At 44.3% G+C, this 14,177-nt stretch overlaps 1 protein-coding gene across 9 annotated transcripts in view; it reads right to left on the reverse strand.

The window, feature by feature from the left end:
- Positions 1-8,154: 8,154 nt before the first annotated feature.
- The window catches only part of LOC144577046 (von Willebrand factor-like), a 103,166-nt gene continuing 97,143 nt past the window's right edge, over positions 8,155-14,177 (reverse strand). For all 9 annotated transcript variants that reach the window (XR_013520258.1, XR_013520255.1, XR_013520262.1 and 6 more), the window contains one exon: positions 8,155-8,779. Coding sequence is in view for 1 of the 9 variants with exons in the window: in XM_078332418.1 (XP_078188544.1) it covers positions 8,772-8,779 (8 nt within the window). In the remaining 8 variants the exon portion in view is untranslated. The remainder of the gene's footprint in view (positions 8,780-14,177) is intronic.

Raw genomic sequence — 14,177 nt, forward strand, 5'->3', positions numbered from 1 at the left:
GGCTGATGCAATGTTGTTTGTAAGATGGAGCAAATGGCATTGCTCCTACCCCCACCAGGGTGGCATCAGGATGAAATTCAACACAGGAAGCACCCTCCCCCACCCCTATGGACCAAAGAGGTGATGCTATTAGAGTTATATGGGTTTGTGATTTCCCCTTACTGTTTCCACTTCCTTCCTGAAACCCTGCAAGAGGGTGTGCATGAAAGGAAGGGTCTTTCAGATGCCTAAGTGCAACTGGGAATGTCTGTTTCCAGTTAGCCAGGTTGGTTGGAGCCCAGGGTGAGTTGGCTGGGTTGTGGGTTTGAACCACCAGAGCCACTGAAGCACAGCTGGCCCGCTGCCAAGTGCTGCCAACCATCCTGCCAATGCCACCATTGCTCATGCCTGGGAGACATTCCAGCGTTGACCAAAAGGGTTGCTGGGTCTTGTCCTGCTCAGGACAGGCCACTGTAGAATGATCTATTGTCATACTCTAAGGACAGATCTTGGTTCTTTGCCTCCCAGGGACCCTGAACACAGAATGCCCATAACAGGACCCCAGCCCATGGGCACAGCCCCTCTTGTTAGTATTAATTATTCACTTATGTGAAATGTACCCTCTCTTGAAGAGGGATACAGCCAGTGATTAAAACAGTTGAGGGCAGTCACCAGGCTGTTTCAGGCTCCATTAGGTAATGGCTCTGAGAGGGTTACTTTAGAGCAAGGGAAAGGTCTCCCTGTTGGAAGGGCTCTGTGCCTGGCCAGCCCCTTACTTTAAATCCCGGCCTACTCTAGCCACCCAAGAATCTTCATTAAGTGGCTCTGAAGTAGGAACTGCCACTTAATTTTCAAGGATCAGCACAAAATGAAAATAATTTTCAGAAAGTAAGATTCAAGTGGGCTCGGTGCAGTGGCTCATGCCTGTAATTCCAGCACTTTGGGAGGCCAAGGCAGGCAGATCACAAGGTCAGGAGTTCCAGACCAGCCTGACCAACATGGTGAGACCCTGTCTCTACTAAAAATATAAAACTTAGCTGGGCATGGTGGTGGGCACCTGTAATCCCAGCTACTCAGGAGGCTGAGGCAGGAGAATTGCCTGAACCCAGAAGGTGGAGGTTGCAGTGAGCCAAGATCACACCACTACACTCCAGCCTAGGTGACAGTGCGAGACTTATGTCTCAAAAAAAAAGAAGAAAAAAGACTCAAGCAGCAGAGCATTCAAGCAAGCGTTAGGGATCCTTCTGAGTGCAGGGCCCTGGCTGCATAGTTTTTACACTGGCCCAGGTTTGGAGAGAGTGCAAGGCAGGCAGCTGGCCTGTACCATGTGGGTGAACTGAGTCACCCTACCCTTTGCAGGGGTTGAGGAGGATCTTTTCTAGGCTGTTGGCCTGGGCAGGGCTGATGACATGAGTGGGGCTTGTCCTGGTCTGGGCTGAATATGATATACCAGGACAAGTTGAAGGGAGGGGGATTGGAGGGTGCTCCAGGGAGCATCATTTCTGTACAACAGGAAGTCCCTGAGCTTAGACACATGACTTAATCATCGGTCACAAGGTTCAGAGCAAAACGCCAGAAGGCCAGGCAATGATGCATTGAAACTGTCACTTACCCAAGTTAGAATTTTCCAGTATCATTAAAAAATGTTTTATAGATATGAGGTCTCACTGTGTTGGCCAGGATGATCTTGAACTCTTGGTCTCAAGTGATCCTCCTGCCTTGGCCTCCCAAGGTGTTGGGATTACACTCACGAGCCACTGCATCTGGCCTCTAACACTGTTTTAAAATTTTTGATATATCTAATTTATGGATTATGCCTGTTTTGTTACTTCCATTAGAGAAAACCGATCGATCTGGCAATGCGAGGTGGCTCCTGCCTGTAATCCCAGCACTTTGGGAGGTCGAGGTGGGCAGATCACATGGCGTTTCTCCTGTGCGAGTTTGAGACCAGTTTGGATAACATGGTGAAACCCAGCCTGTGCTAAAAACACAAAGATTAGCCAGGCATGGTGATGGGTGCCTGTAATCCCAGCTACTCAGAAAGCTGAAGCAGGAGAATCTCTTGAACCCATGAAATGGAGATTGCAGAAAGCTGAGATTGTGCCACTGCACTTCTGCCTGGGCTACAGAACAAGACTTTGTCTCCAAAACAAAACAAAAACAAAAACAACAACAAAAACCTTCAAAAGCAGATTTTTGTCACAGCCAGGTGACCTTACTAATCACTAGCCATGGGTGTACAAGGTCAAATGAAATGAGGCAAAATAACTTATACCTTGTTTTCTTTGCCTTTGGCCTTCAGCCCCATGCATTCTTGCAAATGCTTTGCCCACGGCAAACCTTTGAAGACCTTAACTTTTCTGTTTTAAGTGAGATTTCCAAGTGAATTTATGTTGTCTGGAAAGACAATCCCTTTACTGGAGAGCAATTGGTATTTGAAGAGAATGAGATCAGGTTGCTAAGGACACCCTTGTTTGCAATTTTAGATTTATATAAATTATTGGTGAATGAGAAAAATAAGTTTATTCTTTCTTTCAGATGGTAAATTGGAAGGGAAGTGTGTTGCAGGGTAAAGTGAGTCATGGGGTATGGGAGGCTCAGATGGAACAGAGTTCTGGGACGCCTCTCTTTCTTGACTTGGGACCTCTAATTCACCTACCAGGCCTCAAATTAAAAGACAAACAAAGGCTTCTAATCTAGTTGGGTGGGAACAGAAAAATTCTTCTGGGTGGATGGATAGGGGAGGGAGGAGGAAGTTTGCAAAAACTGAAAGAGGACTTTTTTGGGGAGAGAGGCATAGATCTCTTGTTTAATTGCTAAACAAAAATATCATTTGCAGTGCCTTCCTTCTCCTACCAGTCGTTTAAGAAATTGACATGTAATTCACATACCACAAAATGCAGCAATTTAAAGTGCACCATTCTCCAATATTTGTTTGTTTGTTTTTGAGACGGTGTCTCGCTCTGTCACCCAGGCTGGAATATGTGGCCTAATCTCGGTTCACCGCAACCTGCGCCTCCCAGATTCAAGCCATTCTCCCACGACAGGCTCTCGAGTAGCTGGGGTTATAGGCACCTGCCATCATGCCTGGCTAATTTTAGTATTTTTAGTAGAGACAGGGTTTAATCATGTTGGCCAGGCTGATCTTGAACTCCTGACCTCAGGTTATCTGCCCATCTCAGCCTCTCTAAGTGCCGAGATTACAGGCCTGAGCCACTGCACCAACCTCATATTCTCAGTTTTTAATTGTTCCATCAAAGAAGTAGAAAGCCCATATATTACTTATCTATTTATCTAATGTTAATAGAGCTTTCTTATAACTAATGTTTACATAGATATCTTTCTTTTTTTTTGAGATGGAGTTTCGCTCTTGTTACCCAGGTTGGAGTGCAATGGCACGATACTCACCACAACCTCCACCTCCTGGGTTCAGGCAATTCTCCTGCCTCAGCCTCCCAAGTAGCTGGGATTACAGGCATGCGCCACCATGCCCAGCTAATTTTTTGTATTTGTAGTAGAGACGGGGTTTCACCATGTTGATCAGGATGGTCTCAATCTCTTAACCTCTTGATCCACCCGCCTCGGCCTCCCAAAGTGCTGGGATTACAGGCTTAAGCCACCGCGCCCGGCCCCATAGATATCTTTTTTTCATCCTGTTTTCATCTTAGCTGTGTTTTTGTATTTAAAGAGTGCCTCTTCTACACATTATACAGGTGGGTCATGTTTTTGTTTGTGTTTCTTAAAATTCAGTCTCACTATCTCACTTTCACTTGGAGTGTTTAGCTCACTTACAGTTCAATGGAATTTCTAACTTATGCCAATTGTGTTCTTTTCTTTTCTTTTTGAGACAGTCTTGCTCTGTTGCCCAGGCTGGAGTGCAGTGACATGATCTTGGCTCATTGCAATCTCCACCTCCCAGATTCAAGCAATTCTCCGGCCTTGGCCTCCTGAGTAGCTGGTGTTACAGGTGTGTGCCACTGTGCCTGGCTAATTTTTTTTTTTTGTATTTTTAGTAGTGAGCCAGCGTGCCTGGCCTATTTCTCTTTTGTTTTTTGTTCTTCTTTTCCTGCCTTCTTTTGGATGAATGGAGTGATTCTTCACGTATCCTTTCATCTCTAGTGGCTTTTTGGCTGTATCTTTTTGCTCTATGTTTTTAGCTATATATGCTCTCTTTAGCAATTGTTCTAGGGATTAAAACACACACCCTAACTTTTCACCTGCAGTACTTATGACAACACTTGGGCAATTGGGCAGTGAAAAGGAATGAAGCACAGACATGAGCCACATGTGGGTGAGCCTGACACTTTATGCCCAGTCCAAGCAGCCAGTCACCAACGGCCACATATTGTATGATCTTATTGATAAGAAATGCCCACATGGGAAAATCCAGAGAGACAGGGAGCAGATTACTGGTTACCTAGTGCTGGGGGTGGAAGGAAGGATTGGGAGGGGTGATGACTAAGGATAACAGGGTTCCTTTTTGGGGAAATGAAAATGTTCTAAAATTGATCATGGTGATGGATGCACCATTCTGTGAGTATACAAAAAGCCACTGATGTTGACACTTTATTTTTGTATATTTATTTGTTTGGAGACAGTCTCACTCAGTTGTCCAAGCTGGAGTGCATTGACATGATCTTTACTCACTGCATCCTACACCTACCAGGTTCAAGTGATTCTTCTGCCTCAGCCACCCGAGTAGCAGGGATTACAGGCATGCGCCATCACACCTGATTTTTTTTTTTTTGTTTTTTGAGACAGAGTCTGGCTCTGTCACTGAGGCTGGAGTGCAGTGGTATGATCTCAGCTCACTGCAACCTCCACCTTCCAGTTTCAAGCAATTCCCCCGCCTCAGCCTCCCATGTAGCTGGGATTACAGGCACCCAACACCACATCGGGCTACTTTTTTGTATTTTTAGAAGAGATGGAGTTTCACCATGTTGGCCAAGTCTGGTCTCGAACTCCTGACTTCAGGTGATTTACCTGCCTTGGCCTCCCAAAATGCTGGGATTACAGGCCTGAGCCACTGCATCTGACTCCATAAGGTAAATTTATGTTTACCTTTTAAGAAACTGCCAAACTGTCTTTTGGAGTGGCCATGCTGTCTTATGTTCCCCCAGCATGTGTGAAGTCTCCATTTCCACACACCCCACTTAATATTGATAGTGGCATCTTTTAATTTGTTTTTTTGAGATGGAATCTTACTCTGTCACCCAGGCTGGAGTGCAGTGGTGCAATCTCAGCTCACTGCAATCTCTGCCTACCTGATCAAGCAATTTTTCTGCCTCAGCCTCTTGAGTAGCTGGAACTCCAGAGGCAGGTCACCGTGCCCAGCTAATGTTTTTTGTATTTTTAGTAGAGACAGAGTTTCACTATGCTGCTCAGGCTTGTCTTGAACTCCTGACCTTGTAATCTGCCCACCTTGGCCTTCCAAAGTGCTGGGATTACAGGTGTGAGCCACCATATCTGGCCGTGACATCTTTTAAATGTTGAACCTTTCTGGGTAATAGATGCAGCATGGCTTTCTTTGCATTCAAAGGGTTTCATTGAAAGATTTCTTTATATGGATTGTGTGTTCATATTTTCACATGTTTATTTCTAAGAGTTTTATTTTTTGGGGGTGTTGCAAATGGGATATTTTATTCTCTTTTCTAACTGCTTGATTGTACATAGGAAGACTGTCTGAGGCCAGGCTTGGTGGCTCAGGCCTGTAATCCTGGCACTTTGGGAGACTAAGGCAGAAGGATTGCTTGAGCCCAGGAGTTTGAGACCAGCCTGGTCAGTATAGTAAGACCCCATCTCTCTCTCTTATTTATTTATTTATTTTTGAGACAGAGTCTTGCTCTGTCACCCAGGCTGGAGTGCAGTAGTGCAGTTCCAGCTCACTGCAACCTCCACCTCCCAGGTTCAAGCAATTCTCATGCCTCAGCCTCCCTAGTCCCTGGTATGACAGGTGTGTTTCACCACACCTGGCTAATTTTTGTATTATTAGTAGAGTCAGGGTTCTGCCATGTTGGCCAGGCTGGTATCAAACTCCTAGTCTCAAGCAATCTGCCTGCCTTGGTCTCCCAAAGTGCTGGAATTACAGGCATGAGCTGTACCTGGCCCCATCTGTATAGTTTAAAAAGTAAGAAAAAGGAAGGCTGTTTAATATGTTACTTTTGTACCTAACTCCTTAGCAAAATCTGCCTGCCGCATTTTTCAGAGTAAATATAACTATTTCACCTTCTGCTTTTTTCTTTAATGTCTTACTTTCCTCTTTGCCTAGTTTCATCAGCTAGGGCCTCCGAAGTAATAGTGGCAACAGAGGGCATTCTTTTGTTCCAAAGGTTGATGGAAGCTTCTATTGCTTCCATTCCTTACAAATGATGCTGGGCTTTGGCTTGATGGTTGTGTGTCTGGGTGTAATTTCCTTTATTGTGTGTAATTTAAGGAAGTATCCCTCTTTCTAATTTGATAAGTTTATTTTACAAATTTTGTAGTAAATTTTATCAAATGCCTTTTCAACATCTATGATGATTATGATTTTTATCATATTAATATAAATGAAATGAAAAGATGTTCTAATTTTGAGCCATCCTTTCCACACTGTACAAGTCTCATTTGGTTTAGGTAAGTTTTTTTTTAAAGCCCCAGTGGGGATTGTTTGTTAATATTTTATTTTGGATTTTCATATATTGATTTCTATGTAAATGTCTTATCTTGTTTTGTTTTAGAGATAGGGCCTTGCTTTGATGCCCAGGCTGGAGGGCAGTGATGTGATCACAGTTTATTGTAATTTTAAATTCCTGGGCTCAAGTGATCCTCCTCCCTCAGCCTCCTGGGTAGCTGACACTACAGGCACGTACCACCATGCCTGGCTAATTTTTTAATTTTTTGTAGAGACAGAGCCTTACTATGTTGCCTAGGCTGCAGTTCAGTGTACACTGCAGCCTAGGCAACATAGTAAGGCTCTGTCTCTACAAAAAATTGTAGATGTGAATATTTATTGGTCTTTCTGCTGGAATCATTCCCTCTCCCATCTGTTTGTCTTTAAATCCTGGGCACGCACACACACTCCACCTGCACACCCTAACTACAACATACTGATGTTGTCCAACCTGCCTTGAGAAGGGAGAACTGTTTTTCCCTCTATGTATCTCTGCTGGTGTCCATTCCACTGCTGTATTTTTGGTAAATACTTGACCCACAGAGTGTGGGAGGCAGGAAGGGAAGGCTTCTGCATTTCCTTTGTGGATCTGACATCGTGGATCCATTAAGCATATTGGGAAACCAGCAGGTCAGGTGGCTGCACACTCTAGTTGCATCTGACTCTGAATTGCTCAGAGCCCCCTGTGTGCCAGTGATTTGCTTTGCTTTGTGAGTTGTCTCTGCACTCATGTTCCTAGGCTGAGTTCCCCAAAACAGTGGCTAGCACAGCAGTGTAACACCCGTGGGTGCATCTTGCATGACCTGATTTACAGGGTATTTTGAACAGGAGCTACCTATTATGGCTTGGGATATGGCTAAAGTTTACTTGACTTTCTATCATAAAGTAACTGGTAGAATAGGTGGCATAAGGCTATTATTGCAAAAGCAGAAATGGTGGGGGGGGGTGATTGAGCTTGGGCAGCATTGGGAGATAGACAGGGCATTTGTAGGTTATATGACCTTGGGCAAATCCCCTCAACTCTCTGAGCCTTTGTTTCTTCCCTCATTGAGGAGATCATCCATTCCTCATTGGACTATTGTAAGGTTTGAGATCAAACATCTTTCAAGGCACTTGGAGCAGTGCCTGGGCTCTGGGGTCTTTAGGCTGTAACCATAGCAAACACTCAGATCCCAGCCACCCTCCCTTCTCTTCCCTCCAGCATGGGAATGTGAAGGACCAGCCTTCTCATTTCCATTGACCCTGGAGTTCTTTCTTCTAAACTTCATCTAGCACCTGCTGTGCACCAGGGATTCAGGGGTGGGGAGGCCAGGGACAGCCAAGTCTGGCATCTGGCCTTTAGCTTGCCTCAGTCCCTGTGGCTGACACCTGGTCCTTTGCTTTCGAATCTGAACCCTACAATCTCCTACCAAAAGCTCAGCCCAAAGAGGGCTCAAGGGCACCCAGTATCAGTGAGAAGATTCCGTAGCTACCCATGTCTCCCCATCTCCTGAGTAGATGATCAGCCCCAGCGATCCAGAGACACATTTTTTGATTCTGCTAGCTTTATTTTTCAGCTGAAAACTCGAAGGAAAAGGTTATGTTCCAGAAGGAAGTAAAACAAACTTTAAATGCTGTAGCCTGGGGGCCCGAGTTCACAGGTGCCGCTACCAAAACAGAGGCCCTCCAAAACTTTCAGTCCCAGTGTGTCTACCCCAAAGATAGCAGCTCTTCTGAAGAGCTATCAGTTCCCCTCAAAGAAACTCCTGCCTCAGGAGACCCCTGGATCAGGCAGGGAAAGCCAGGACCAGGCAGCTGAGAACCTGGCTTCATGTTCCCCAGCTCTGCACAGTCAGTGTTCTGAAGCAGTGGCTTCCCACATGGCTGTTGAATAAGTGAATAAATACCTTGGGCATGAACAGGAGCGAGGTAGAGCAATCTCTGAAGGGCTGGGACTCGCTGGCCATGCTGTCTTTTGGTTTACAGTGGAGGTGTGGAAGAAGAGGGAGAATTACCCAGATCAGTGGGAGAGTTTCATGTCTTCAGAAGTATTTTGAGCACAATGGCAAACAACTCTTTTTCCCTGCATTTGAAGCACATGTGGTTCTGAGTTTCCCAGCATTCCATGCTAGTTATTCTGTCCCAGCCAAGAATCTTGCCCTTGTCAAGGAGCTGGAATTAGAGGAGAAAGTGAAGGAGTTTGAAGTCTTTGGCAGCCTAGTGCTAGCTTAGATGAAATCTCAAACTGTAAAGAAGAGAGGAGAGAAGTAAGGCCAGGCTATGGGCCCCAGAGAAGAGGGGCCCCTGCTGTTTCCTGAGATAAATTAGAGCCCCTGGCCCTCTTTATTAAAGGGACAATTCTTCATCCACTCCCACCCATCTCCCTCTCCCCTTTCTGTAAGAGCAGCAGGCACAGGTCGATGAGTCCCTACACCTGCCAGGCCTTTGCAGGCAGTGGTGTTAGGCCCAGCCTGCTGAGTTCCTAGGAAATTGAACAAGCATCTATGGAGTGCTCACTCCATGTCAGGCTCTGCCACCAGCACGCTGGAGACAGAAGACCAAGACATACTTCCCAGCCGGGGAGGGTAGAACCTTAGCTCAGGATGCACCCAACCCAAAGTGCAGGCTAAAGGGAACTCTCACTGTGTGGGTGGGATCTTCAGTACAGCTTACAGTGGAGGCTGCTCTACTCTTTCCCCATCGAGTGTGGTGGTCAAGGGCACAGACAGGACACTTAGAGCTACCAGGGTAAGGAAGCGCTCTTGTATCCCTCATCTGCTAGGAGAACTATTTAAAAGATGGGCTTTATTTAATTTTTTTGAGATGGAGTCTCACTGTGTCACCCAGGCTGGAGTGCAGTGGCTCCCTGCCACCTCTGCCTCCCGGGATCAAGCAATTCTGCCTCAGCCTCCTGAGCAGCTGAGATTACAGATGCCTGCCACCATACCCAGCTAATTTTTGTATTTTTTAATAGAGACGGGGTATGGCCAGGCTGGTCTCCAACTCTTGACCTTAAGTGATTCACTCGCCTTGGCCTCCCAAAGTGTTGGGATTACAGGCATGAGCCACTGCACCCTGCTATTTATTTTTTTGAGATGAAGTCTTGCTCTATTGCCCAGGCTGGAGTGCAGTGTCACAATATTAGCTCACTGCAGCCTCTGCCTTCTGGGTTCAAGTGATTCTCCTGCCTCAGCCTCCTGAGTAGCTGGGAGTACAGGCATGAGCCACCATGCCTAGCAGGAAGTGCTCTTCGATCCCTCATCTGCTAAGAGAACTGTCTAAATGATGAACTTTAGGTGGACTTTTCTGCCATCTTTTTCTACTACATTCTGTTTTTTTTTTTTTTTTTTCAGTATGTACTTTTCAGTAATTAGTAAATTAGCTGATTGGCTAAATTAATTACTAAACAGTAATTTTAATAATTTCTAGTTCCCTGCTGAAATCCATGATCTCTGTCTCATAAGCCTACTATCTGAGTCCTGTGGGTCTGTGTCTACTATTGTCTGTCTGGGCTAGTTTTTACACTTAGAAATGTACCTCCCTAAGAGTGTTTTCTATAACTACGGTGTTCATAATTATATCATCATGCCCAGCATGGAGGTGCTCAATAAATATACATTTCCAATGTAAAAAATTTTAAATGTGGTAAAACACAAAAAATTTACCATAACCATTTTAAAGTACACACTTCAGTGTGAGTACATTCATGTTTTTGTGCAGCCAAACTCTGGAACTCACTAAATCCTGCCAAACTGAAACTCTGTCCCCATTAAAGAAGCCATTACTGCTCTCTCCCAGCTCCTGGCCGCCACCACTCTACTTTCTATTTCTGTGAATCTGATTACTCTAGGTCCTTCACATAAGTGGAATCATATAGTATTTCTCTTTTTGTGACTGGCATATTTCACTTTGCATAATGTCCTCAAGGTTCATCCGTGTGATAGCTTGTGTCAGAATTTTCTTCCTTTTTAAGACTGAATAATGTTTGACTGTATGGAGAGATCACATTTGTTTATCTGTCGGTGGGCACTTGGGTTGCTGCTATCTTTTGGCTTCTATGAATAACACTGTGCCAAGACCAGCTCAGCTGTGGAGACCCCAAATGAGGCCATGCTGAAGGAATTAAGAAACAGACACAGAGATAGCAAAACGTGGGTTCAGTGCGGAGCACCAGGGGTCACAGCATTTCCAACTGAGAGTCCAGAGCAGACTCTGACCTATGTATTTACTCTTGACTTTCTAGTAACGTTTTACAAGCAGATGCTTTGCGTCCTTTCATTGGTTAAAGGTAAACTACCCAGGCAGCTAGTGTGTGTTTACATAGGTTACAAACTGGAAAGTGCTCTTTACTAGGGAACAAAGGAAAGGGTCACATATCCTGTGTTCAAGGAACTAATTCCTCTGGCATGAAACATATTTATGTTGGTTACTGGTTTATAATGCTTTGAGCAGTTTTCTGCTTTGGGGGCAGTTTTCCACTTTGGGGGGCCAACTAGGTTTCCCTTGCCACCACTCTCAATAGGATTTCTCAGCAAACATGATTTCTCACACACGTCAGAATTTGCTCTCAACAACGCTGCTATGAACATCAGTGTGTAAATGTGTGAGGCCCTTTGAATTGTAAAGAATACATACCCAGAAGTGGAAATGCTGGATTATGGGGTAATTCTTTGTTTTGAGACAGTCTCTCTCTGTCACCCAGGCTGGAATGCAATGATGCAATCTTGGCTTACTGCAACCTCTGCATCCTGAGTTCAAGTGATTCTTATCCCTCAGCCTCCCGAGTAGCTGGGATTACAGGCCTGTACCACCACGCCTGGCTAATTTTTAGTAGAGTCTGCATTTCACCATGTTGGTCAGGCTGGTCTCGAACTCCTGGTCTCAAGTGATTGGCCTGCCCCGGCCTCGCAAAGTGCTGGGATTACAAGTGTGAGCCACCACACCTGGCCTATTTCTAACTTTTTGATGAATTGCCATAGTGTTTTCCATAGCTGCAGCTCCATTTTAAACTCCCAGTAAGAGTACACAAGGGTTCCAACTGCTCAGCATCCTCAATAACACTTGTTATTTTCTGCATTGATTACAGCCATTCGAATGAGTCTGAGGTGGCCTCTCCATGTAGGTTTTCTGCTTTTTCTTTTTTTGAGATGGAGTCTCACTCTGTCACCCAGGCTAGAGTGCAGCAGTGCAATCTTGGCTGACTGCAACCTCCACCTCCTGGCTTCAAGCAATTCTCCTGCCTCAGCCTCCCAAGCATATGAAAGTTCAGGCATGTGCCACCACACGCAGCTAACTTTTCTATTTTTAGTAAAGACATGGTATTATCATGTCGGCCAGGCTGGTCTCAAACTCCTGACTCAAGTGATCCGCCTACCTCGGCCTTTCGGAGTGCTGGAATTACAGGCATGAGCCAGCATGCCCAGCCTCTCCACGTGGTTTGGTTTCCCTAATAATTAGTGAAGGTAGGTATCTTTTTATGTGCTGATTGGCCATTTGCATCTCTTATTTGGAGGACTGTCTATTCACGTCCTTTGCACGTTTTTGAACTGTGTTAGTTGGGTTTTTGTTGTTGCATTGTGTTTCCTGCTTTCTGTGACAGTTGAAGGTGGGGAAGCCCCAACTGGAACTTGATTCTTAGCAGCTAAAAATGCCGCCTCTCTCATTTCATGGTTGGTGTTCCCCGCCTCTCTTCCCGCTTTTAGTATAATGAGGCTTTGACGCTCAGGTAAAGAGTGAAAGCAGGAAGCCTGGGAAGCCCATGCAGCATGCATCATCCCATGGTTCTTCGCTGACCCCCCACCTTTTTTTTTTGAGACAGAGTCTCGCTTTGTTGCCAGGCTGGAGTGCAATGGTATGATCTTGGCTCACTGCAACCTCCACCTCCTGGGATCAAGTGATTCTCCTGCCTCAGCCTCCCAAGTAATTGGGACTACAGGTGTGTGCCACCTCACCCAGCTAATTTTTGTATTATTAATAGAGACAGGGTTTCACCATGTTGGCCAGGATGGTCTCAATTTCTTGACCTCCTGATCCACCCGCTTCAGCCTCCCAAAGTGCTGGGATTACAGGCATGAACCACCATGCCCAGCCTCTTCCCCTTTTCTCAGCAATAATTGAGTGCCTGCTATGTGCCAGATACCGTTTAGATCTTATACTTGGGTATTTGGTTCATTATTGAGGTTTTCTTTTTTTTTTAAACATGATGTAAAGTAGGGGTTTAACTTCAGTCTTTTGCCTATGGATATTATCTAGTTATTCCACACCATTTGTTGGAAGATTGTCCCTTCCCTGATTGAATAGTCTTGGCGTCTTTCTTGAACTCATTTGACCATATGTGCAAGAGTTTCCTTTTGCACTCTGTGTTTTATTCCACTGGCCTCTCTGTATGTATCTACTGCTGTACCACACTTTTGACCACTGTAGCTTTCAATAATACATTTTGAAATTTGGAAGTAAAAGACTTCCAACTTTGTTATTCTTTTTCAAGATTGCTTTGGCCATTGGGGATCCCTTGAAATTGCATATAAACTTTGCACAATTTATAAGGATGAATTTTTCTATAATTGAAGAAAAAATGTCACTGAGATTTTGAGAGCAATTACACTAAACCTGAAGATCACTTTAAGTCGTATTGACATCTTAGTGAAACTAAGGCTTATAATCTCTAAATATGAGATGACTTCACATTCGTTACACAACCAGTCTCTGGAACTTTGAATCCTGCCAAACTCTTTGCCTCCTGGTTAAGTTTATTCCTATTTTATTCTTTTTGATGCTATTGTAAACTGACTTTTTTCTTTCTTTCTTTTTTTTTAAATGGTGTCTCAGAGTACAGTGGCTGTTCCCAGGCATAATCATTATAAAAACTGACAGCACTGACCTCCCAGGCTCAAGCAATTCTCCTACCTCAGCATCCCAAGTAGCTGACTAAAGGACTCCACAACCCAGCCCAGCAGAAACTTTTTTTGTTTTTTTGGCGGGGGCCAGGGGGGAAGGTGAAAACGCAAGATTCTTTGGAGTACCTTGTGGGTCATAAAATAAAGAGGTGCTTAAAAAAAAATGCAGTCACATTGAAAGGGCAGAAACAAGCCTGAAAGAGCTCCCAATGACCATAGTTTTAAAAAAAAGAGCAATTAAATTAATAATAATAGTAATACTGGCTTATTAAACTCACGGAATAAGAAACTATGAATCCTCAGCGACATTGTTTAATAAATTAATAAGGGGGCAAGAAAGGAACAGCTTTTTTTTTTTTTTTTTTTTTAAAGGAGAGAAGGAAAGAAAGAAAGAAAAGTAGTGGAGGAGAGGAAGAAAGAGAAAGAAAAAGAGGGAGAGAGAACGGGAATGTTGTTTTATTCTAAAAATAAGTATTGAAAACCTCTTTTCTGCCAGTAATTGTGCTTAATAATGGCCAATCAATATTTCATTTAAACCTATGAGTAGGTGTGATATGGTACTGACAAGAATGTATATTTTGTGTATTTAAAGTGGAGAGCTCTATAAATATTTATTAAGTTTACTTGTTCCAGATCTGAGTTCAAGTCCTGGATATCCTTATTAATTTTCTGTC

Source organism: Callithrix jacchus, chromosome 7 (genome assembly GCF_049354715.1).
Source record: "Callithrix jacchus isolate 240 chromosome 7, calJac240_pri, whole genome shotgun sequence".
Lineage (NCBI taxonomy): Eukaryota > Metazoa > Chordata > Mammalia > Primates > Cebidae > Callithrix > Callithrix jacchus.